The following is a 26,856-nucleotide window of genomic DNA, read 5'->3' on the forward strand; positions in this document are numbered from 1 at the left end:
CTATAACAGTGTTGGCCAAGTATATTAAGCATTGCACTTCCCTTACAAATCATGCTTCTAAGATTTTTAACACTTTTGGATTCACTCTTTGCCTTTTCTTAAGGGTAGACTTCTTTATTCTTTGTTCTACTAGAGTAAATTACAAATCTACATTGAGACAATGAACTACTAACTTTAGGTCTCTTCCATTTATATCTTTAACATTCTAAGTGACTACAAATTGAAAAGCTTTAATAAAGTGACCAAATCCTTTTCTTTTGACATCAAAATTTTTCCCATGATAAACCTCTTTTCTTAAGGGATAATCTACTAAGCTTATTTGTTCAATATTCTCTAGGAATAAGAAAGAATCTCTATCCTTTTTACCACTTAATAGCAATTATTATAACTCTTATGTCCTAATACTTATCCTTTTAAAAACACCCTTCAATACTACACAACTTCTTATGCTTAGTTGACCATTGAAATCTTTGTTACACTATAGGGAACATCATCTTCTCATGGCAAGTAAAGGGTACAAACTTCATTTTAGGAGTCCAAATCTTACCCAAAATTGTGTTGTGAGGTGAAGGCACATCCACCACAAAAACCTTTAACATAACTATCACAAGCCCTACATTGACAGACAAAGTCATTACCCTTTATTAGAACAGATTCTCCATTAAGTCCTACTAGTAAACTATTGCTTGTGACTATCTAGCTTATAGGAATTCCTAGTCTTTGTTAAGCAGTAAGGAATAAAATATCGGTTGAGCTCCTTAAATTGATCAACATCCTTTGAACTTTACAATTTGCTATCAACAAATTGACCATCAAAGCATCATTGTCAATGTGAGTAGCTTCCTCCTTTTGAGTTTTCTTAAAGACAAAATCCCTATGACCAAGTTAATAGATAATGACAATGCAAATTTTAATCCCAACTTGATTAACTTGTTCTATGTTAACTATTTGAATCCTTTGGTTGCCTCCATGTATATCATAAATGACTCGTCTTAAGTTCTAGTTTATTGTTTTCTCTTATAACTTTTCTAACTCGTGAGTTTCTTAAATCACTCCTCCTTTCTTAGGTAGAAATTAGCATAGTTCTTATTTCTTTAAATGTATCTTATCAATGCTCATTAAATTCCCATACCCTTCAATTGTATAACCATCCACTCTATGATAAGCATAATATTTGTTTCTATTTTATTTAATAGAGTCCTCCTCAAGCTATGACAATCAATGTTAGTCAATGAAAATCTTAAAACTGACATAATTTTTAGAAAACCTTGGACCAAAGGGTGTTCAATTTGAAAAACGTTATTGCTATGCTTCCATTGGATGGCTTGAGTTTGTTGTTGCTTATTGGTGATTTCTTAAAGTGAGGCCATTTACTTGGCTGAGTCAAATTATACTCATGGGACTACTTTTCAATCACCAAGGATCTTTAGTCTTTATGTTATCCATTAGTATGCTAAGTAGTGTTCACAACCAACTTGAGCACATCCACAAAAGAGTGGGAAAAGATAAGAGAATAAGGATGACAACTCTGTTTGGTTTCTCTTAGGACTGTATCTTCAATGCAAGCACAAGGGTGCTTATATGGAGTTTAGGATAGGGTAAAAAGATCACACTACCCTTAATATGCTAGTCTTAGCCATGACCCTCATAATGCACCCAAAACCACATGGCACACTCCAATATTCCAATAGCTTACACTATGACTCAGAATAAACTAGCTTCTATAATTTATTTTTTTCAAAATATTCTATAATTAATCTTCACTCCACTAAAGAAGATAAATTGCATTATGGTACTCTATGATTATTATAAAATAAAATACTTGATTCCTTGACCTACTATACCATTGCAAAAGGGTCCTCAAAAACTAATATCCATAATCCAATTGGAAATTGTTGTAAACCATTTGAATAATATCTTTATTTCTTAAGTTACAAATTTACTTTAATTCTATGATCAATTAATATATTTGTATCCATCAAGATAAATATCAAATTCTAGTTTAGTGGCATTACCATAGTCATGGATTAATTTTGATTATCAATCTTAAAATTACTCAAAGGGATATTAATGTCTCTTATATGAAGATACACAATATTCATATTGAAGTCATATCTTGTTTAATGTTGAATTAATAGTCACTCGCTTTAACAAGAACATATAATCACTTTAAGATCTCACTTATTTATAAAATTAAAACGATTATTAATTCAAACATTAGTTTAATATTTTTTTCAAGATCAAGAACATGTACAACATTATCAAGAGCATGTACAACATTTAGCTTCCAAAACTTACACTTACGTATTCATATTTGATAATATTAAATGATACGTATTTCAATAGGTCATATTCAATGTATAACACAAATAGACTAGTACATTTGGTCATCTCATAATCTAATTCTAATCATCTCGATGAGTCATTCTACTAAAAAAGAATTGGATATACAACTTTTACTAAATTATCAAAATTCATGAACAATTTGTAAATAACTTATCAAGTCTCAAAGATATTAAAATTTGTATCTTGTATATATCCTTCATATACCTAAACCATGTTCAATGTACTAGATTAAAAAAAAACTTATAAAATCAATGTTCAATTAAATTGTTTATTCATAAAATGTGTGCAAAAATAAATCGATGTGATATAATTATTTACAATATTTATTTAAAAAATTCTACTTTCCAAGGCTAACCCAATTCTCCCCATTGAACAAAAATCCATATCCCTCATCTACCATGAGAAGCACATATATTATTATTGTATAATTGTTACTACATTTGAAATTGTAGCTCTAGCACAAACACATAGCCCCAAAGGCAATCGAATTGAATGCTTTTGCCTTTTGGTACTGTGGAAGGCTGGGTAGGGCTGGACTCTGGAGACCCATTAATAGTTGTTTCGGATAAGATACCAAAAAACGGAACCTACTAGATGTGGTATTGAGCTCACAAGTCACCATTCACGAATCTCTAAGTCCAAGACGCATGTGAATCAGAAACTCAACCCCATTAATATCCGCTATTCCACTTTCAGACTGCGGTCTCTACCCAGTACACTCACCCCTCGTCACCTAAAGACCATGGCCCCCCGCACAATCTCGGATTAAGTACCCCACACTTTGGTCCCACGGTCCCACCCCACTTTTTTTTTTCTTTTTTTTTTTATAAAAAAAAATTAAATTATTTTCTTAGTACCATTTTAACAGGTATTTATTGGGAAATTGGTTGAAAATTGGCATAAGTGAAAAAGCCCACATCGAGGAAACAGAAGAGCTCGACCGACGTAAACGGAACGGAGATCTAGCTGCGGAGGGACGGATTTAAATGATACAGCACACAGCACGAAACGTAACAATCGGCGGATGAACGGTGTCTACTTCCTTCACATTGAATGAGACATCTGGGATTTGATATGAATAAATTAATGATGCATCATGTGCTATCTACTTCTTACTCCCTTTGTTTTTTTTATCTCTAATCCACCCTGCTGTTAAATGAAGACAAAATTAAAGTTCATTACCAACCAATTAAAAACCATTAATAACAGCACCGACACCCCTTCTCAACTCAGATCTCATCCTCCACTCATTTCTTAATCCAAGTCAGTCCTCTTACTTGTCTTCTAAAGTTGATAGACTTCATTATTTTGTGATTGTGATGGGGGATGGGTGATAAGGGAAAGAAAATGTAGGATAACAACAAGCATTAGTTGAGGGAGGGCTCCGACACTCGGCAAGTCTGGAGCCCAATCACACCACCCATTTTTTTTCTTTCTTTTTTTTTTTTTACTTCTTAAATTTAAGTGAAAGTGGAGTATGAATGAAGTATACCTACCTTGGCGGTGCTTCTTTCCGACCACCTCCAATCGTATTAGCTAACAAAAAGGAGTGTGATCAGTTGTGGTTGTCTTTGTATTATGCTCCTAATTAGTATTGAGGATGCCTTAACTTCGAAGGTAGGATAGTCAGCAGTGGACTACTGTCAATGAATTCACATGATACGAGTAGGCCCGGTGTTTTTGGGTTGGGCTCTGACTATTTAAAAAATAATAATAATAATAAAAAAAAAGCCCTTCATGTCATTCTGGAAATGGCTGAATCCTCATTCCTCAGTCCTAAGTGGATCCGCTGGTCACGTGACGTACATGACCACTTTGATTCTTACAAAGAGAATTCATAATTTCCGTGACTCGCTTATCGAGATGGAAGGCCCCCCCGTGTTCGAGTTCATGCCATCAGTTGCACAAGTTCTCTTCCATGGCCCCTGAAACGCAGGGGTGTCGAGGTAAAATGTTAAATGATGAGTGAACCGGACGCTAAGAGACAAAATGATAATGATTCATGAGAAAAAAGAATAAGGTTTAGAAAATATGGTGGAGAGTGGAGGCCAGAGCATAAATCAAAATTTTAATAGGAAGAGGAATCACATGGGAGCAGGCGCATCGCCCATACGGAGTAGACTTTTGTGCGGCAAAGAGGGACACCAAGGATACCATTTGTCACCATGCCAATCATAGAGAAGGTCGTTGTCGATGATAAGGTGTGGGCCTTTTCCTCTTTTTAATTTTATTTTTACTCTGAGGAAATCTCAGTGAAATTAGAAATGTAGAAAATATTCAAAATAAGATTTATGGTTTAAGACTTAAGAGTGAGTATGGTCAAAGGTGGGCCAGCTTAGTTAAGGATTGTGGCACCCTAGAAGTATTTACCAAGGCTGCATTGGTTGTGGCTTTCCAACTCATTCTATAATCATGACGCTTTCATTGTCACCTTGTCCTCAAGAATTTGGAGCGTACCCCATATATATTCTTCTACCACTTCTAAAGATGATCAAGTTTAAAAACTGTCATTCTTAAATCTAAAATGCTAAGCTTTTGATAGTGGGAAAGAAAAATAATGATTTTATTTTTAAAAATTATTATATTTGTTGATAAAAGTTGATTTAAGAACTTAAAATATTTTTAAAAAATAATTTTTTACTCATAATATTTTTTAATTATTCTTTATATTTTTATAATTATTTTTTTAAATAGTTTTAAAACATAAGAATAAATAAAAAATATTTTTTTATTAATAAGTTGTCAAATATTCTTTTTTTAAACCGTGTAAATATTATTCGTTCTACACCTAAAAGATTCTTATGGTTTGTATGTTATGAGATTATGAGATTATAAGATCAAATAGATAAATATTTTTTGAAGAATCAAACAAACTCGAAAATCAACTATGATACCACAAACTATATAAATATTATTTGCTTTGGAGTTAATGACACTCATGATTTTAAAAACATATTTATAGGATTAAAAATGATATATACTTATATAATACGGGAAAATTTCTCATATCACATTTATAAAAGCAAAAAATTAAATAAAAAAAAATCCAAATGGGAAGAGGAGAAATTTTGTTTGAAAGAATCGGAGGGAGAGGTATAGTTCCAAAATTCCAATAGCTTTTTCTTTAGTCAAAAAGCTAAAAAGAGAATTTGAAATTTTAATTTACTGGTGGTAGCAGAAATGAAAGCTTTTTCGGGGGTGAAGGAGTAATTACTAATTACAGTCTTTTGTTAGCTATCTGCCAAATTACAAGAGGCTGTGGTAAATTATTTTATTTTATTTTATTTTATTTTCTCTATCTTCATTCAGAAGTCGGTCTTCTTTAGCTGTATGAAGCAGTTCATATATGGTTGGCCACTTCTGTTATTATAAGAATCCAAGAGCAATGCTTGCTTTTTCTTCAGAGCTGTAAATCACATACTCACAGCTCCTTCTCTCGCTTTCTTCATACATTTCGGTTCAGTGATCTTGTTCCAAGTTAAAAACACCTAGAGAGAAAGTAGAGGAGAAATGGAGACTAGCTCAGTCTCCAAGCTGTTCATCTTCTTCTTCGTGCCATTGATGTTTCTGCATTCTCAGCTGATCCAATGTAGCGTTACCTACGATAAGAAGGCCATTGTCATCAATGGGCAAAGGAGAATCCTCATCTCCGGCTCTATACACTACCCCAGAAGCACCCCTGATGTACTTCCCCTCCTTTAGTTTTTTTCCCTGTAAATTTGCGGATATTTTTGTGGATTTTTGTGATATTTTCATGTTGTTCTGAAATGGGTTTGTTGTAGATGTGGGAAGATCTTATACGGAAGGCTAAAGATGGAGGCTTAGATGTCATCGACACCTATATTTTCTGGAATGTTCATGAGCCTTCTCCTGGGAATGTAGTGTTTCAGATCTCCCCATTTCCTCTTCTTGATACTACAATGCACGCTGCTCACTTTTTGTTGTTTAACTCTAGATTATCAGATTTTAAGGTTGTTCTTTTTTGTGGCTTAATTTCAGTATAATTTTGAGGGGAGATACGATCTGGTGCGGTTCATTAAGACTGTGCAGAAAGTAGGGCTCTATGTTCATCTCCGGATTGGACCCTATGTTTGTGCAGAATGGAACTTCGGGTACTAGCTTTAACATTTTTTTTTTTTTTTTGGTGCAGAGTAAATTGCTTGATACGACATGGGTTTTTGTTCATTTGGGATGTTTTTTGTTCTATTTTTCATATAATCAATGCTTAGTTTGAACCTCTCTTTGGTGCAGGGGATTTCCTGTTTGGTTGAAGTTTGTTCCTGGTATCAGCTTCAGAACAAATAATGAACCTTTCAAGGTATCTACCTTTTTCTCAATTCCTGAAATTATGCAGATTCTGTACTTAAACAGGAGGAAAAAAAGAAAAAAAGAAAATGGAAGAGGCAAATAATGGGGAATAACATGACTAATGGAGAATTTTACCTTCAAAGCATTTTCCTTTTCTAGAATAAATATTACTCTTTAACTTTCCTTCCTTTTTCATTCTCATTTCTCCCTTTTTGAAGATGGCAATGCAAGGGTTCACTCAGAAGATTGTCCACATGATGAAGAGTGAAAACCTGTTTGCATCACAGGGTGGGCCCATCATCCTTTCTCAGGTATGAATTGTTGGTATTTGGCTTTGTTTTCTCTCATTTGAATTATTATACCTTTGAACTCAAATCTCATCTTCCTAAAGCAAATGCTTCAAGGATGATTTGGGCATTCTATGTGTTAGCTGCCCTCTACTTTTCAACTAACCAGCAAGACCTTTTTTTTTCCCATTTAATTTGTTTGTGTAGATTGAGAATGAGTACGGACCAGAGAGTAGGGAATTAGGAGCTGCTGGTCATGCATACATCAACTGGGCTGCAAAAATGGCTGTTGGATTGGACACAGGAGTCCCATGGGTGATGTGCAAAGAAGATGATGCCCCAGATCCTGTGGTAAAAGATCTCATTCTCTTTGCTCACAGTACCTATCTCATTTGCTTTTCATTTATTTTTTAATATCGTAGAAAATAATGGGCCTTCTATATTCTTTTCACTGCTTTTATGGTACTTCCTTGTTGGGATCCTGTAGTTGTCCAGTGTTTATCTTAAAGTTGATTATTTGTAAAAATTTTCATGCTATCAAAAAATATTTCCTGAATTTCTAACCAAATTCCAACATTTTTCAGTTGACAGATTTACCTCCAATTATTGGAAATTCTAAACTCTTGCTCCAAATCTATTTAACAGATAAATGCATGTAATGGCTTTTACTGTGATGCTTTCTCTCCAAACAAACCTTACAAGCCCAGAATATGGACAGAGGCTTGGAGTGGCTGGTAACATTATGTTTCAAATGATTGTGCAAGATGCAAATTTATTTCTTTCATTCATTCATGTCTATTCAATTTTTTCCTGTTGTGAGAAGGTTTACAGAGTTTGGTGGCACAATTCACCGGCGACCAGTTCAAGATTTGGCATTTGGGGTTGCTCGTTTCATACAAAATGGTGGCTCATTTGTTAATTACTATATGGTCAGTTACCTTGTATGATATTGAAAGCTATAACCTGCAAGAGTTTATGCAAGTACAGTTGAGTTCTTATGCTTGTTGCTTGTGGCAGTACCATGGAGGAACCAATTTTGGACGCTCTGCTGGAGGCCCTTTCATTACAACCAGTTATGATTATGATGCTCCAATTGATGAATATGGTTTGATGAGACATCTAAGCCTGTACAACAATGAAATTCTTCTGATATTTAGAAAGTTATGGAGTGTACACAGTTGCAAGCATGCCTAACCATAGGTTATCAGTCATGAATTTCGCGTATGTTTTGCAAGATTTCTGAATTAGACCTGATAATTCTTGAATGCCAATAATTTTCTTCTGACATTGATATGTTTCCCTAAACTCAAATTTTTTTCTTGTATTATTCCAAAAATAGTAGTAAATTTGCTCTTAAGACTGAATTTTTTTGTGTATTATCAAGTTACCTGGCATTATGGTTATGTTAGTTAAAACTTTAGACTCTTACATATGTAACTTACCACATCTCTGTATTTAGGTTTGATCAGACAACCAAAATATGGTCATTTGAAGGAGCTCCATAAAGCAATTAAGTTATGTGAACACGCTGTAGTTTCTGCGGACCCTACTGTTATCTCATTGGGAAGCTATCAACAGGTCTAACTTTTCTGAGCAGAGCTTATTTTCTTCTGTCAATTGGGTTAATTTGATAACAAATCAATCTTCCTATACAGATGGTTAACTTGATTGTTATCATTTTCCAGGCCCATGTATTCTCTTCAGGGCGAGGCAACTGTGCAGCTTTTCTCTCCAACTACAATCCCAAGTCATCTGCAAGGGTGATTTTCAATAATGTGCACTATGATTTGCCGGCTTGGTCCATTAGCATCCTTCCTGATTGCAGAACCGTAGTCTTTAATACTGCAAGAGTAAGTAAAGTTCTAGTAGGTCCCTTTGCTGCTTCACTCTTTGTCCTGGAGCCTGGGTTGTATCCCCACAATTACTTTTTTTTTTTTTTTTTTCATTATTTTTTTTTTCAAATCATTGAATAAACTAATCACAGACGACCATATCAGTATGCTGTTGGATAGTATACATCTTTTGTTACTTTCTCTTGCACTGTAAATTTAGCTAAGTTCTTATACTATTGTCCTGTGCTCATCTAGGTTGGAGTTCAAACTTCACATATTCGAATGTTTCCAACCAACTCTAAGTTGCACTCTTGGGAAACTTATGGTGAAGACATTTCTTCTCTGGGGAGCAGTGGAACAATGACTGCTGGCGGACTCTTGGAGCAGATAAATATCACCAGAGATTCCACTGACTATCTGTGGTACATGACCAGGTGAGCTTGGATTATGTTATTCTGGAATGCTTATCTCCTCATTTTTCTTATTGCAGTTCAATGCAGCTTAAATATGCCATATTTTATCAGCTATTTGCTTAGAAAATTACATTTTCTTGAACAAATAAAACCAGAGGTGTCCCTAGAAATTGTCTCAGGTTGGAAACTTATTTGTTTGCACATAAATTTTATTGGAATATTGCCTTATTTTGTTCAAAGATGCCATCCAGCTCTTGCTTCCATTGTGTTGTCTTTTGTCCAAGAAGAGGCTGAGTTACTAGGTGATGATTATCAATATTTAGGGATAACATCCCTAGTTCAGACAAGTGAAGAAAATCATTTCTCTAAACTCTCTACTACCATAGATGTGGATTAGATGGGCTCCATTAGGAGTTTAGAGGGGCAAGAGACAGGTGACATTCAAAATGGTAAAACCTGCCTGGGACTTGTAAATAAATATTCAAGGTGGTCCCTCTCTAGCCTCCTTTTGCCCACTGCCACTGGTAAGTAAGCATGGTTTACTGTTGTCTTTCAAGAGAAAATTATCATAGTTTACTGCTAAGAGCTGTGGGCACAATCAAATCCTAGACACATCTGTTTTCAAACCAAACAGATTATTCACGGTATAGGTATCTTCCTTTTTGGTGTTGTAGTCATGAATTTTCTGAATTGTATTTTATTTCAGTGTCAACATTGACTCATCGGAATCATTTCTACGAAGAGGTCAAACTCCAACCCTCACTGTGCAATCTAAAGGCCACGCTGTTCATGTCTTTATCAATGGACAGTATTCAGGTGTGTTACTAAATTATGTTTTCCTATAGAAGATGACATGGAGTGGGTGCATGTTTTGCGAGTTCATCAGCAGAATGAAGCTGCTTGTCTTTCTTATGTCACAAAATGATTTTCATGATTTCTAGAACTTTTTATTGAGAATTATCTTCTAATTGCAGGATCAGCATACGGAACCAGGGAGAACAGGAAATTCACATATACCGGAGCAGCCAATCTACATGCAGGAACAAATAGAATTGCCCTGCTTAGCATAGCTGTTGGACTACCGGTTAGTTCTGTTTCCACATGCAGCACCTGAATGCAAGTGTAGTTGCCATAACTTTCATGAAAACACAACTTGCAGGGGCCATTGCCTGACTCTTTGGTTTCATCAGACTGGGCAACCAGAAGCCAAACCTAAGCCAAGTCAATTGAATCATTTAAAAATTTATGCTTTAAATGATGTAACAAAAATATTGTTTCAGTTACTGACTGAAAATTCTTGTATTATTGTTCAAGAATGTGGGATTGCATTTTGAGACATGGAAGACAGGAATCCTAGGTCCAGTTTTGCTTCATGGTATTGACCAAGGAAAGAGGGATTTATCATGGCAGAAGTGGTCTTACCAGGTCTGGAAAAAAAAAAAGTTGTTGTAGATTGTATATTTGTACAAGTTGTTGGTTTTGTCTGTTATATGTCTCACTGCATCTTTTCTTAAACAGGTTGGCCTGAAAGGAGAGGCAATGAATCTGGTCTCCCCAAATGGAGTCTCAGCAGTTGAGTGGGTTCGAGGGTCACTTGCTGCCCAAGGTCAGCAGCCTTTAAAATGGCATAAGGTAAGAATAGAAGTGGGCAATGGATTAAGTAGCAGAATCAGAATTTAATTTTTTCAGGCATTTATGTTATTTGTCTACTGGAAACTTGTAGGCTTATTTCAATGCACCTGAAGGAGATGAGCCATTGGCTTTGGACATGCGGAGCATGGGAAAGGGTCAAGTTTGGATCAATGGGCAGAGCATTGGAAGATATTGGATGGCTTACGCAAAAGGTGACTGCAATGTTTGTAGCTACTCTGGAACATACCGACCCCCAAAGTGTCAGCATGGTTGCGGTCATCCAACCCAAAGATGGTAATAAACTAACTTCTCAACATCAGCCTTTCGTCTTCAGATCAAACCCACCAAAATGAAGCTGGGATAAGAATATAGAACAGGCTTGATCTATCAAACATTTTGTACTTGTAGCTTGTTTATTTAACTTTTGGAATTTTCAGGTATCATGTTCCAAGGTCTTGGTTGAAGCCAACACAAAATTTGTTGATAATTTTTGAAGAACTTGGTGGTGATGCATCAAAGATAGCTCTTATGAAGAGAGCAATGAAGAGTGTTTGTGCCGATGCTAATGAACACCACCCAACTCTAGAGAATTGGCATACTGAAAGCCCTAGCAAATCAGAAGAACTTCATCAGGCCAGTGTGCACCTGCAATGTGCCCCAGGGCAGTCCATATCAACCATTATGTTTGCAAGTTTTGGAACTCCTTCTGGAACCTGTGGAAGTTTCCAGAAAGGAACCTGCCATGCACCAAACTCTCAAGCCATCTTAGAGAAGGTACTTATTCCCAACTTCAACCAGTTCTATACATATGCATACTTGCATTATCGAAAACTTAAATTGTGAATTCATGCATGAAAAAATTTGTACTAATGTAAATCTTTCAAATCATTATGTTGCAGAATTGCATAGGGCAAGAGAAATGCTCGGTCCCCATATCCAACAGTTACTTTGGGGCTGACCCATGTCCTAATGTACTAAAACGGTTATCTGTCGAAGCTGCTTGTTCCCCTACGGTAACAACAACCACTCAACCTGATTCAAGATGAGATGTCTGCAAAAGAAGGATTCAAGCAACTTCCTGGTGTAATTATGGTTATTTATACACTACAGCAAGTCGTGGAGCAAGAAGCACATGGAATAAAGGGGGTGAAATTACAGGCAAAGGTCCTTCAACTACATTGGTGTGATTCATATTCATATTTACAAGATAGGTCAGTAAATTATTAGTTTTGACTAGAAATGGAGCCCCGAGAATAATGTGTGTTGAAGATAATGCGTTTGAGTGAAATATTCTTTGGGCGCAATGAAGGTGGGGTCTAAATTATTGCTTCTGGAGGTGTGATTGATGAAAGACACCAGAGCAAGGGCTCTCTATTGAATTCCAGATGAATATTTACCTTGTTTTCATTGTTACCAATGTTTTCTGCAGTAGGTATTTCTCTAGGATAAAGAAATGTTAAGACTTTGTCGGCTATGTTCTTCATTGTTGGCTATATAGAATTGCAAAATTTGGTGGTATGTAATCCAATCTATGTTCGTACGAACCCATTCAATTTTGCAGTCATCCTTGGCTCCAAAATATTGGGTAGGCCCTGCCCTACTGAGGTTCTTTTGCATTATTAAATTGCTAAGATGACATCTGAAGCGAGATCAATATTTGTAGTTAAGTACATCATGCCAAGTCCTGTTGCTGATCCTTTTAGGGGCAAACTGGACCAAAACTTCCAGACAGTGGCATAAAAGTTTTGTGCACATTAGCAACGTGCTTCTCCTCAGCCAAGGGCCCAAGGCCAGGTTCATTCACATTTCCCTCTGTACCTTCTTCTGTTTGCTAATAATGTTTTGTGGTAATGGAAAGTTGGAAACTCACAGGCATCAACCACGCAACATAAGAAAGCAACCATAAATAACACACATATTGTATTATCAATTTATGACAAACACCACTTATCTTTAGAGAGCCCTGAGGCTCTCAGGGCCTCAAAGCCTCAGGCAAACAAGTACTTGCATAGTTACAATGACCATAATAAATGTGGCATTTTGCAGTGAAAGTTCATATCTCCAAATTGCAAGTCAAGCAGTTGCATGCTTCTCTGTCTTCTGCACCAGTTCTTCTCTTTTTGCACCCACAACCTTGTCCACTACGTTTCCTTCTTTCAGGAACAGAAAGGTTGGCATGGCCTCCACTTCCCACTCCTTAGCAACAGTCTGTGGACAAACATGCTAATGTATTTAGGAAAGGAATTATAGGATAGAAATTCCATGCTATTCAATGACGTAATCCCTAAGATTAACATTTTTTTTATATAGACGAGCATCCAGATATATTTACCTCCAATTCATCCACATCCACCTTGAGAAATATGACATTAGGCATCTTCTTGGCAAGCTCTGCCAGAAATGGGCTAATGACACGACATGGCCCACACCATGAAGCAGTGAAATCCACCACCACCTATTATTAAACAAAAACAAAGAAAAGTGGTATAAGGGTAATAACCCATGCCAAAATGGATGAAAGAAAATCCTCAGCTGAAAGACCTCATATGCAAGTACACAGTCAGATATGATAATTATTGTTTCAAAAGATTCAAGATCATCGGAGCACCAAGGTCATTCTACCATTCCAGGAAAAGAAATTTAAAAACCTGCTTGAAACAGTACAAAATTTCTTTAAAGCAAAGTATATTAATACTGCAAAATGCACTTTAAAACAAATAGAAAACAGAAGAACAAAAAAATAATACTTGTTTGCTCATATTCGCCTTAAACCATATAGGTGTGAATATGATCCTAAAGCTTCCAGCCTTCCACAGTAAACAAAGATTACTGCACATATGCATCCATAATCATGAAAATACTGTCTAGTTAGACATTTTACCACTCTTGACACAGCCCACAAATTTGACACATCTGTAATGCTATTTACACTCCCTTTCTCAACCAAATGAAGAAGAGCATACTTCTCACTAAGCTCCTCCTAATCTTCTAGCACAAGAAACCAAAACTATAGTGGTAATTATCGCAAATGTAGTTGAAGTTGTGATAAAATCAAGGCGTTGTTGGAATCCCATGTCTGTATGGCATCAAGAACTTGCAAGTCACAAGTCCACTCAAGTTCTTAATTCCATGTAGTGATGGAGAGTTTTGGGTGGTTTTCAATTTTCAATAAAAAAAGGAAACTGAGAAGGTTCAGTAAAGAACAAAGGAAGCATATCCTTTTTGTGGGAATTTACTATTACAAGCAGTAAGGCCCAAAAGGAATGGAATTAACAAATCTCAGGGTAAATTCTTAGCCAACTATAAAAGGCAAATACATCAAACAGGTAAATTATGCAAAGTTACATAAACAGGGAGATACTAAACAGAAGTCAAGAAAGGAATTATAAGTTTTCCCAGCTTGGGAGGAGAGAGTTTCTTTTAGGTAGGATCCAGCGAGGTTTAAGCATCTAGGCTATAAAAGACTTAAGCATATGAATTATAGCAACTCAACTAGTACTCAAGCATATGACCCGTCTCATGACCATCGAGGTATCAAGACCAAGGGTGAGAAGATCTTGTTATCTTTTACCAGATTGGTGTTTTTCCTAGGTTGAACAAAACTAATAAGTTTTCAATTTTTTCCAAAATAATGAACAGTAGATGCTTTAGGGTCTTTACATTGCAACTTATTTCAAATATATTTCATCCTTCAGATAACTTCAGATCCCCAACAAACATGAGATGAACATCAAATATATTTTACCCATGTAACTTCAAATCATCAATGCTGGAAATCTTCAAACTAGCTGTCTGAATAGAAAATATGAGTGAGTTGGTAAGAAGTTTACAATTACAAACAATTATTGGGAGGGTTTTATAAGAATATCTCAAGAGGTTCATACAATAACAGAAAAACAAATAGGGTCAAGAGGATAGGAATCTGACAAGAACTCTCTCCACCCTCTGATCCCAACATCCCCGGTAAGTGGGTTGCCGCTTTGGAAGTACTTCTAGCAGGATACAACCCAATATTATAGATTTATGAATAATAACCGCATTGTTTGCAAAATTTCCGGGCAAGTTCAATGCTTTTCCCACCCCAGATACATCCCAAAATTTGCAGATTCTTCCTACATCCCCCAACTTTATTTCCCAATAGCAGTCTCCTCATCTGCCACCCAATCCACACATACTCCCACAAATATAATCCTAAACCATTTAGTTCCCACCATTTGAAAGCATGAATTAATGAAAGCAGGTAGAAGAACAAAAAACAGAGAGTATCACATAGATCTATACTGAAAACCTAAAAAAGAGACCAATAAAAAGAACAAACAGACCCAAAATAATTTCACTCCCATCGTCTCAAGGAACCCCATCACAAAATCAGGAGAAATCACATTGACAAAAAATCACAACAGGATTACACCAAAAATCGGTAGACGTCAAAAATCAAAATGCAAAATACCAAAAAATAAAATAAAATACCAGTTTCTTGGACTCTATTCCATGCTGGAATTGCTCCTTCCACGATTCCACACTGTGGCAACCGACAACTTGTCCCTCTTCCGCCATTTCTCAATTCTCTCTCACAAGGCTCGTTCCCCCAAAGTTACAGCAAGATTTTTCCTCTAAATTTCGGATACCTCTCCTCTGAAGTTTAGATTTCTGCTCGCCCTCTATATATAGATAAACAAGAACCAACCAGTCTTGCGTTTATTACGGGAATGCATCATGTGAAAAGGCGGTTCCGCTTTCTTGCAAATTCAAAAACGTTGCTTCTGACGTATGGGCAGATCTCACGGTCTCACCTATCAGTCTTTCTATCGCCCCTACCACTTCTTGAATTCCGTGCGCCTTTTTTTTTTTCTAAATTCCTAATACATTTCCGTTTAAAATTTAGATATGAATTTCAGACATTAGTCCGAATAAAAAAATTGACTTAAAAATAAACGAAATTAAATATAATTAAAATTATTAAAAATTTTATATATTTTAAAATTATTTAATATTTGTATAAAATAATTTAAAATAAATTAAATGAATTTATAATAATATATAAAAATAATTTATTGATTTTAAATTTTATTTCTCTTTTTTTATTTAATTTCTCTCATATTCTATTTTAAATTTCTTGAAAATAAAATTTACTTTATATTTATATATATAAATAAAAATAAACATTTCCAATCTTCAAATAAAAATGAATACATCTTCCACGTCCACTAATAAATAAATAAATTTATTTGTTTTGAAATTTATACACGTGTCCTCAAAGGATCCAAAAAAAAATATGAGGTGTCTGTGTTTTACTCACCCGTGTCTATCGACATGAATTTTTTCCGCAGGGTCCATTTTTGTCAGCGAAATAGACAACTCTCTCACATGGATGTTGCCTTTTTCCCTTGAAAAAAACGCAGACGTTTTTTTTCTAAATTAAGATCTCGAAACGCTTGTGGATTCTTTTTAATTATTTCTTTAATTTCTACAAATAATGTATATTTTAAGAATAGAAACAGGAAGTATATTTCAGATTTTAATATTTTTAAATTTAGTCTGTAGAATATGGGGATTTGAAAATTAAGAAGAAAAAACATACATTCATATGAAAAAAAAAAATTATAAAATGGTAATTCAAGTTTATAAAATATAAATTTTAAATAATTAGCATTTCATGTTTTTTTTTGTCAAAATATTATATTTGACCATTTAATACTACATCGTAGTGATTAACCGTTGTTTTTTATCATCTTAAGTAAAATGGTAAAATTAGAATCAAATATTAAATGAGAATATATAAATTTAAATATAAAAAAATATCATTATTTGATTATAATAAATGATTTTTACTGTGATGGATGGATGTACATCTTGTTGAATTAAGTTTGTTTTTTAATCAAATGAATAGTAGGGTTTTACTTTGTTAGAGTTGGGTTTGTGTGCCTAAGTGAATTGAGGGGAACAATTTTTTGTAGTTTTAAAATTGCCCAAAAACTACCACTATTAAAATAAATAAATAATAAATAATTCTCTTTTTTTAAGTAAGATTCTCTCTCTTTCTATGAAAGAAACATAATTCTTATTTTTTAAAAATAAAAGTTATTTTTTTCTCAGAAAGAAATATAATTCATATTTCTAAAAAACATAAGTAATGATATTTTTTGGAAATAAAGTGATTTTCATATAGTTTTATCTATGACTTAAGGTGAGAAAATTAATCAGTAAAACAACTAATGAAAACTCTCGGACATGTCAAAAAATAATTCAAAAGCCTTATTTTTTGTCATCGGTATCAAAGTCCTAGGTTGTTTTCTAACTTTTATTTTTTTTTATTTTTTGTTTGTTTTCTCTATTTATCATAGTGGAATTTCTGAAAATAATAATAATAATAATAAACTTTTTATGGATGTAGTTTCAAGAAAACAAATAAATAAATAAATCATTTTTTGCATTTGATGCCAAAAAATATAAGTTTATGAAAAGATAAACAAACAAAATAAATATGTTTTCTAGATGTGGTTCAAACAAACCCAATTTTTGAAAAAATTAAATAAATAAAACAAAAAAAAAATGTTCTCTGGCTATGGTTAAAAAAACACACCCCCTTTTTTAAAAAACCAAAAAAAAAACAAAGTTCCAAAAAAACAGGTGGAAAGTCCATCCACTACCTTGGATGAACTTGAAGTGGACAATAAAAAAAAAAATGGAAACGGACAAGATCCCCCTTGAAGTGGGCAAAGAGAAAATACAATTTCAAAGGATTACTTGGTTAAATGGGTTAAAATAACACGAGTATTTGCAAAAGTAACACATCCCTCAAAAAACATAAAAAATGACTAGAGTAGGACAAAAATGCCCCTTTTGTTTTATTTCCATCCAACACTTATTTTGCTTCATTCTCTTTTAGGTGTTCTTGTCTCTCCTTCACAAGCCCTAGATAATTTCTCTCACCCCTTCTTTCATTCTCAAATCCTAAAAAACTTCTCATTCTTTTTTTTTTTTTTTTTTTGTGAAGTTGTCTCATATTTCATATCCAAGCAAGAAACAAAAAAAATGATTTTATGGAAGAGTGATTCTCGTATTCATAGTTCTATTAACGACTTAAGGCGAGAAAATTAGTTAACAAAATAACTAATAGAGATTCTTAAACATTTCAGAAGGTAACCCGGGAGCTTTATTTTCAATCATACTTAAAAGTAAAAAAGATATAACATTCATTTTAGAAACAAAAAGCAAAAACTTGTTTAATAATTATATGATGACAATAATAAATTTTTATATATTTTATATAATTTTTAAATTCTTTTATTGATTTGTCATATGTAAGATACCTATATTATTAGTTTGGTAAAGAAGGATAAATGTAACAAGCTATATGTGGATTTCTATTTTCCTAATAATTCTCCTCATCAAGTTTTGATGATCATAAAACAAAGTTAAGATTACTAAAGGTTCAAATCAAATTAATCTTTTTAATTAAGTTCACTTTCAAAAATTTAAAGAAAACTTAAGCAATCGTGAAAAAGACCAATACTAGAAGGAATTTGGTTGCTTTGATGACTTAAAGTGACCCAAGACTTGTAAGATTATTACTTGTTAGTGCACTTGAGCCTAAAATTTTTCATGCACTTAACATTTTAAAAATATCTATCTTTGAACTTTAAAATATCAAATTTCATTAAAAAAATAAATGTTTTATTGTTTTCAATTAAAAATCTAAGTCTAATTCTTTGTAAACTTATTTTAAAAGTTTTAAGAAGCTGAACATAAGTTGTTAGAGGCTTCAAGTCTCAAATCGAGCTTTTTTATAATACAAATGCTTGAGGTAGGAAAGAATCGATTGAATCTGTTAAACTCAACTGGTCAAGGTGCACTTTGCACACACTCTCTCATCCAATAGTTTGCCTCAACCAATCAAGGATCAATTGCTCAAACAATTAGGGTCTAACCCCCAACAATAATCTATTAGTGCATTAAATGCACAACAGCTCATGAACTGATAAAATTGATTGCTCGTGAAACATGTTACTCAACCAATTAAGCCCTTTTTGAAGGTTTTGGCATCCTCAAGATAATAAACTATGAATTAAAGTGTTTTAGAACATTTATAAAGATAAGAACTGCATTTAATTGAAAAACCATTTTTCTTTTCATTTAAAACTCTTCCAAGTGCATTCAATCCTTGACCTATTAATTTTCTCTCATGCACCTTCAAGTCCTTAATTTTTCTTGTATTGGAAGTCTAACTTGCTACTAAGTTCATAAATTCACCTTCCTTTACTCTTGTGAGAGAAGTTGTTCAAATAAGATAGATTTCCTAAAGAGATTGTAAAAGTCCTTTGAAACTTTAGAATCCAAGTACATGCATTGAAGGCTTGACGTTCAAGTCTTGAAGATAGTAGAAACCTTACTCAATTAAGAGTTTGAAAAGAGTGAATGTGAGCGGTTTATCAAAACAATATAAAAGAGTCTACAATCTTCTTCTTTCAATCTCTTATTATTATTCTTTGATTATTCATTGTTCTTTTCTTAACTTCTTTAAAATTGATTATTTGTGAAAAATGTTTATCACCCAATTCATCCCTCTTACGTATATATTTAAATTGAAAAAAGTCTTGGGAATAAGAAAAATATTTTATCCCTTTATTTTAAAAAAAATTATTATCAAATTTTGAAAGTAGAAAATAAAAACAAGTCACGAAAAGGAATTTTAAAAATTAATTTTACTATTTTTATTATAAAAAAATTACCATTATTATTATAAAAACAAAAGTGGAATTAATGTCTTGCAAATAATTTTCATTTACTTTTTTTTCATCAATTTTTAAGTTATGGTATTTTAGAATTTTACACATGTGATTTAGTTACCTTATTTATATTATGTTTATGGTATCCCAGTTTATGAGAGTTTTATTTTTTTTGGGCATCATCATAGTGAAAACTCGGCTACAAGTCGATGTGACACTATTATTGAAAGTGAACCACTATAAATCTTGTAAATTTTTTATGCTTTATTTTTTGTATTGATTTATTATCGCTTTCGGAAAATAGGATTAGAGTGTTTTAATCATAACAACAATCTTCAACCTCAACATGAAATAATTTTAACATTCATAAATTGATTTGAAGTTTCCAAGGCATGAATGATACTATAATTTTATAACAAAAGATGTTTTTATTAGTGAAAGTGGATGAATCCTTTGAAACATAATAATTTAAAAGCTTATATTTGGGAATTACTAAAAGAATGTTGCTTTGGAAATAATGTTAAAAAAAAAGCAAAAGAAAAAAAAAAGGATGAAAAGGCAATTTGTTATCTCATTGTAACTAGTAATTTAAGGAAACTTTGAAATAAATAATATCAATTGAAAATATTTTTTATCTTTTAGCAAATATTGACATGAATTACCTTACATGAGTCATAGCTATTTGAATATTTAAAGGATAAAAATAAAATAAAATAAAATAAAATAAATATTCAAAAATAAATATTTAATAATTAAAAATTATTTATTTACTTACTAAAATCAAGTTATATATGTTATTTTTACTATATTTAGATCTAAAATTATGTTATATCCTTTTTATTTTTTGAACCAATTTTTCATGAAAGAACCATTTGAAAAATAACTTAATTTTTCTTCATCCACATTCATAGTTTTTTTTTTCTTTTGAATTAATGGGAAATTTTTTTGAAAAAAGGAGGTATATTTATTAATATTCCATTTTAAGCCTTTTCTTCTATATATATAAATGAGTTATTGAACAAAAACAATTATACTAATGTAATACAAAGGAAGTATTAAATACTTACTTCAAGATTTTTATTTATTTTCTTTTATTTATTTTTATTTACTTCAAAATTATACTAATGTAATGCAAAGGAGGCCATTCTTGTTTGTTGTTTTAAATTAAATAATAAAAAACAAAAATAAAATAAAATAAAACCTGCATAAAAAATAGAAAAATTCTAACAAAAAATAAAGAAAAAGATGAAGTATCTTGAAGAAGAGACTTGACGTTGATTTTTATTCGTTGATCTTTGTTATGGATTTTATCTTAATTGAAAAATTTATCCCATAAAGGAGGAAGTATGGAAAGAACTTGTTATCAAAATTAGAAATTGAAAAATAAGAGGGAAATGAAACGGGAAAGGGAGATAAATGTCATTTGTTTTTGGGAAAAAGGGTAATAATGTCCACAATGGGTTATTTTATGAAAAAATCGTTTTTGAAAATAAAAAATCCTTTCAAACAATATTTGGTTGGTCGAATATAGTATATAATAAGATAAAAAGATGAGATATTATATTTTATCAATATTTAATTGGTGATGAGATAAGATAAATTATTAATATTTATATTATCTTATATTCAATCAAACATGAGATATAATAAAATAATAGAATATATTATTCATTTTTTTTTATCTTGTTGTAATATGTGACTCATATTAAGTGAAAGATATATATATATATATATAAGACAAATGTCGGAGCGAACCTTGTATCTTTATTATTGTGGGCGAACGCCCTTCTATTACGGTTCAGTGATATTTTTAAAATTTTTTTACTTAAAGGTTAGTATAAATACATTTTTATGTAACCCTAATTTGATACATAATGAAAGTCTTTTTCTCTGTCTCGTGGACGTAGGCAATCTGCCAAACCATGTTAAATCTATGTCTTTTTCTTCTTTTTATTTTTTTAAATTTTCACCATAAATCGGTGCACCTAAATCAACTTATCTATTTTCACATGAAAGATGTTAATCCAATGACAAGATATGGGATATTCCATTTATCAAAAATTTAATTTTTATCAATTTTTTACTTTTTGATATGCTCATTTTACAATTTTTTTTTATAAATTAAATTTATGCTATAAAAAAGAAAATTAAAAAAAAATATTTATAAAATAATATTAATATATGATATATAAATTATTTTTATATATTAAATAACATAATATAAAAAAATTGTAACGTTTAGATATTTTATGCATGAATATTGTTAAACATAAATGAAATTTTATTTTTTAAAATAAAAAATATTTGAATGTGTTATAATTTTCATTTTAAATATTGAAAATAATATTATTTTATATTATTATTTATTTATTTGTAAATTAAATATGAATATAATATAATATAACATATCCCATAAATAATATAATATAATATTATATTCATAACATATGTATATATATAAGGATATCATATCTTAGGATTATCCAATGGGATATGATATCTTAACATATACATATCCTATCCTATTCCACCAATCGAAGATATGCACGACTTAGCAAATTTTTCATGATTTATTATCGTTGCTAGAGGTTATTTTCAAATTTATTTCATATAGCTTTATAGTTGATTTTTTTGAATAATTTTTATTTATCTATTGAAAACTTATATGTATTAAATGATATTTACAAAATGAAAATGTTTTAAAATATTTGTTACAAAGGTATTAAATTAGAAATTTATTAATATGGAAAACATAAGAAAATCTTTCCATTTAAATTATGCCGCGTGAATTATATGCAGTTGAACGTTAGAAGGTAAATAATCATAAAATTAAATGAAAAATTAGAATTAAATATTTTATGACTTAAATTTTCCTTAGTTAGATATCAAATTATGTTATATCCATTTTTATTTGAAAAAGTACCCATAACTTTTATAAATCAATTTTACCTTCATTAATTTAAAAACATTTAAAAATATATGCACTTTTTCAAAACTCAAATAATTATTTACTAAAATATCATTTTATTTGATAACATTAAATAAAATTATAAAAAAAATTAATTTATCATTGATAAAAGTACCTTACAAATGAATATATTAATAATTTTTAATTATATAATATAAGATATGTAAAAAAAAAAAAAAAAAAAAATCTCCACGGAATCCTCAAATGATAAATAAAATATTTCTAATTTCTTAATTAATAATGATTTTATGTCATATATTATATAAATCCATATTAAAAAAATTAAATAAAATAAAAATTTTATTAGTTAACATCAATAATAAAATAAGAAAATTTAAAAATTAAAAATGTAGTTAAAACTAAAATACTTAAAAATTAAATACAAAATAAAATATGAACTCTTATTTTATTTCCATCTCTTTCTCCAATTCAATGAAGTGAATTAATATTTTATTTTTATTTTTTTAGCTTTAAAATTTTTAATTTTAATTATATTTTTATTTTTAAATTTTTTTTATTTTATTGATCTCAAATTAGTTCTCACAATGAAAAAAATTATCAATTGGTGTTATTAACCTAAAAATTAAATGTTGTTTTAGGAAATAATTATCATACTTTTGATAAATTTTAAAATATTTTTAAATTGATGAAAATAAAATTAATTTATAAAAGTCAAGTTCCTTTTTATAATATTTATTCATTCATATTCATAGTTTTTTTAAATTAATTTTAGTTTATCTAAAAAAAAATTGACTATTTATATTGGGCAATTAATTATTTAACAAAAACAAATTATTGATTGTTTTAGGAGATATATTTATTAATATTCTGTTTTAACAGTCAAAGTAGGGCAATAGAGAAATGAAGCACGTGAGAGTTGAGCAGGAGATAAGAGAGAAACACGTGGGAAGTTGGAAGCCACATCCAGCAGCATCGGTCCATCACAGAAATAAAATTCCTGCTGTATTATCCACACAGACAGAGAGAGGCCATTCTGATTTTTGGGTCTCTTATTCGAACCCTCTAAGCCACCAGATACTCTCCAACTCTCAATATTAACACATCTGGCACTGTATCAAATCCATCAATGCCCTGCGCTTCTGCTCTCCACAATGTCACTTTCTCTATCTAATTCCCTTTTCCCTCTCTAGACTGTTCCCCCTCCTCTCCCAAACATTCCAATGGCTCTTCCTCAGCTCATTCCTTCTCCTCCTTCTTCTTCTCTCTCTCGCAAACTCTTCTTAAACCCTAACTGTAGATTTTTTTCCCCATCATCTTCTGTCATTCCAGTCCCTTCTCTTGCACGTCACCGTCACCACCGTCGCCGGAAATCCAATTCCCTCCGCTGCTCCGCATCCTCCTTCTCCGAGAAGCACCACACCGGCTCCCCCAAGTCCGATGACGTCGTCGAACTCCCTCTCTTTCCTCTTCCGTTGGTTCTATTTCCCGGGGCCATCCTCCCATTGCAGATCTTTGAGTTCCGATATCGGATGATGATGCACACTCTCTTACAGACGGATCTCCGATTCGGTGTCATCTACTCCGACGCCACTACCGGCACCGCCGATGTGGGATGCGTCGGCGAGGTTGTGAAGCACGAGCGCCTCGTCGACGACCGGTTCTTCCTCATTTGCAAAGGGCAGGAGCGGTTCCGCGTCACGAACTTGGTTCGGACCAAACCCTATTTGGTGGCAGAGGTGACGTGGTTGGAGGATCGGCCCTCCGGCGACGGCGATGAGGACTTGGAGGCGTTGGCAAATGAGGTCGAAACCCATATGAAAGACGTAATTCGATTATCGAATCGATTGAATGGGAAGCCGGAAAAGGAGACCCAAGATTTGCGCCGGAACTTGTTCCCGACGCCGTTCTCGTTCTTTGTTGGTAGTACGTTCGAAGGCGCGCCGAGGGAGCAGCAGGCATTACTGGAATTGGAGGATACATCTGCGAGGTTGAAAAGGGAGAAGGAAACCTTGAAGAATACCCTGAATTACTTGACGGCAGCATCGGCGGTGAAAGACGTATTTGCATCTTCGTGAATGGGTGAATTGGGCAAAGGTGGAAGAGGGTTCTTTGTTGATTGAGGACACAGAGGGAAGGCAATGTTAAAATATAGGTACCATTGCATACTCTTTGCTTATTGCAACCCAAGGGTTATGAACCTGTAAATTTTGATGTCTAATCCTATATGCATACTCTAGTTTCTTAGTCATATACCCTGAGATATTACTGTTCATATATGTTTATATTTCTTGCTTAGTTAACGGTTCTTTCTTTGGTTTCTTTGAGAAACAACAGTTTTTATTCTTTCTATCTCCCCAGCCCTGGGATATCAGAGCAAATCTAAGGGGTATATCAATTAGCTTTTCTTGGAATTGGGTTCATTAGGAATTTTCAATCCAATTTTGTATTGCTAAATTACAATAAAATAGAGGCATATATAGAGGACTTTACATGACTAGAAATCTATTAGCTAAGACTTTCTCCAGCTTATCAAAGCAAACATGTAGCAGTGAATTTGAAAAATCAATCAAGGAGTGTCTTATAGTGACGCTTAGTGTGAGCAAAGAAAAAGAAAAACCCATAATGAGATCACTGATCAGTAATTCTGTGATCATAGCATGATACTCAGCTCCACACTCGCTTGTGCAGCAACCTCTCCCTTTTTTTCCCCTTTCCCATAGATGGGACAATAGTATGGTGTATATAAAATACATAACTTGTTGGGTCACCACAGCACCCATGCCCCTTTTTAATTTATTGGTGTTCAAACAGTGGGGTGTTTCTGAAAGATGTCTTTATTGATGTTTAAATTTCAGTTTCCCCTTTTTTAAGATGTACTCACAAAGAGGCAACTGCCCTTTGTGATCCAGTGGATGTCAATCAGATGGCTGTGTTAAGAGGAATTTCTGCCAATTGTCTATGTAGATTGTCATTGCTTGCACCTTAATTTAAGCATGTTGCAGCACAGATGCCTACCCTGTGATATATAGAATCCTAGAATCATGCCCTCCTTTGCCTGCCTTTCTTTCTGCACTTTAAGTTGGTTTTCATTTGCACTGGTTTGCTGTTTTGTTGGAACATAAGTTAAAGCCCTAGGAGTAGCTTCATGTCCAAGTTGGGAAGAACAGAATGGTGTGCTTTTCTGCCGAGTTAGGATTGAAGGGTTATTAAAAAGGTTCTTTACTAAGCCTGATTGAAGCAATAAGGTCTGAATTGGGCCATGGGAACCTTTCAAGTGTTAACCAAATACTTGGATAGCTTGCTATCGGTTAAAGAAAACTGAGCTTGTATTTAGCTTGTCCTCCTATTTTATGACAATTGTCTTAGGCGATCCCATCCAATTTCAATATGCCTGCTATATCCCTTGTATACACAATTCGACTTCTTCATTTTGAAGTTTCGGGGTCCAGATATAATAATAATAATAATAAAATTAAGTATGATAGGCGACAGGTGTTTTTTTTTTTTTTTAAAAAGAAGTTAACCTTAAGTCGCAATGTCATTATGCGCCTTTCTATCTTATAAAATAGAAAAAAAAAAAAAATTGTTTCGAAATAACTATGATCCCGTTAGAAAAAAGTTTAGAAATAATTGTTTATTTTTTAAAATAGAAAAATAATTTTTTACTCAGAAAAAAGAAAATAATTTTTTAAGATTTTTTTTTTTTTGAAAATCGGTTATTTTTAAGAATAAATTTTAGGTGATTTGGAATATATTTTGTTTAGTGTTTTGAATAATAATAATTAAGAATATGAAAAATATTTTAAAAATATTTGTATTATATATAAGTGTATAATGTTTTGAAGAAAAATAGATTTTAAAAATTAGTTTTTATATTTGAGTTTTTAAATAAAAACTTATTCTTAAAATAATTAAAATCTATTCTTTAGAACTTGCTTTTAAAAATGTTCCCAGATATCCCAATATTTTTGTGGCCGAGAATGCACAATATAGCAACGTGTTAGGTGAAAGATGATATCTGCCCGTCCAATCTGTCCAGTTTACTTGGACACCTTTTAGCCTGTAGGTCACTCAAAACAGCCTGCAGTCATCATGATTTGATTCATGGTACCAGATGAAAACACCATTTTCCCTGTTTTTCTGAAAGCAAACAACCGTCCCTCCATATGCGCTTGTATTCAATTACTACGATATAAGATCCTGGAAGGCTATTTTGAGCGCCTCCATGCATGCTTGTTCAAAAATTCATTTTACAATTTCGAATGTTACATGGCCAATAGAGAGTAGCGTTTGGGTCCGCTATTCAAATGCTTCTCCAATCCAATTAAATATAAATATTAGAAAAAAAAAATTGAAGAGAAAAATAGGAAACTCTGCTTC

The 26,856-nt window shown here is 32.4% G+C and overlaps 3 protein-coding genes across 3 annotated transcripts; 2 read left to right on the top strand and 1 right to left on the bottom strand.

Moving 5' to 3' along the window:
- The first annotated feature begins 5,699 nt into the window (after positions 1–5,699).
- LOC117906094 (beta-galactosidase 5-like) lies at positions 5,700–12,382 on the top strand. Its single transcript, XM_034819043.1, has 19 exons — positions 5,700–6,030; positions 6,129–6,224; positions 6,346–6,458; positions 6,598–6,664; positions 6,873–6,965; positions 7,149–7,292; positions 7,587–7,675; positions 7,765–7,870; positions 7,959–8,046; positions 8,401–8,519; positions 8,627–8,791; positions 9,029–9,207; positions 9,893–10,002; positions 10,161–10,270; positions 10,501–10,611; positions 10,705–10,818; positions 10,910–11,112; positions 11,256–11,592; positions 11,718–12,382. The coding sequence occupies exons 1-19, from the start codon at positions 5,857–5,859 to the stop codon at positions 11,862–11,864; spliced, it is 2,565 nt and encodes an 854-aa protein (XP_034674934.1). The 5' UTR covers positions 5,700–5,856; the 3' UTR covers positions 11,865–12,382.
- Positions 12,383–12,707: 325 nt separating this feature from the next.
- LOC117906095 (thioredoxin H-type-like) lies at positions 12,708–15,499 on the bottom strand. Its single transcript, XM_034819044.1, has 3 exons — positions 15,289–15,499; positions 13,151–13,273; positions 12,708–13,026 (listed from the first exon to the last, which is right to left on the bottom strand). The coding sequence occupies exons 1-3, from the start codon at positions 15,373–15,375 to the stop codon at positions 12,892–12,894; spliced, it is 345 nt and encodes a 114-aa protein (XP_034674935.1). The 5' UTR covers positions 15,376–15,499; the 3' UTR covers positions 12,708–12,891.
- Positions 15,500–23,516: 8,017 nt separating this feature from the next.
- Positions 23,517–24,804, top strand: LOC117907959 (lon protease 2-like). The gene has a single exon (XM_034821647.1). It carries the CDS (start codon positions 23,697–23,699, stop codon positions 24,549–24,551), a length of 855 nt encoding a protein of 284 aa, XP_034677538.1. The 5' UTR covers positions 23,517–23,696; the 3' UTR covers positions 24,552–24,804.
- The last annotated feature ends 2,052 nt before the right edge of the window (positions 24,805–26,856 follow it).

This window comes from Vitis riparia, chromosome 18 (genome assembly GCF_004353265.1).
Source record: "Vitis riparia cultivar Riparia Gloire de Montpellier isolate 1030 chromosome 18, EGFV_Vit.rip_1.0, whole genome shotgun sequence".
NCBI lineage: Eukaryota > Viridiplantae > Streptophyta > Magnoliopsida > Vitales > Vitaceae > Vitis > Vitis riparia.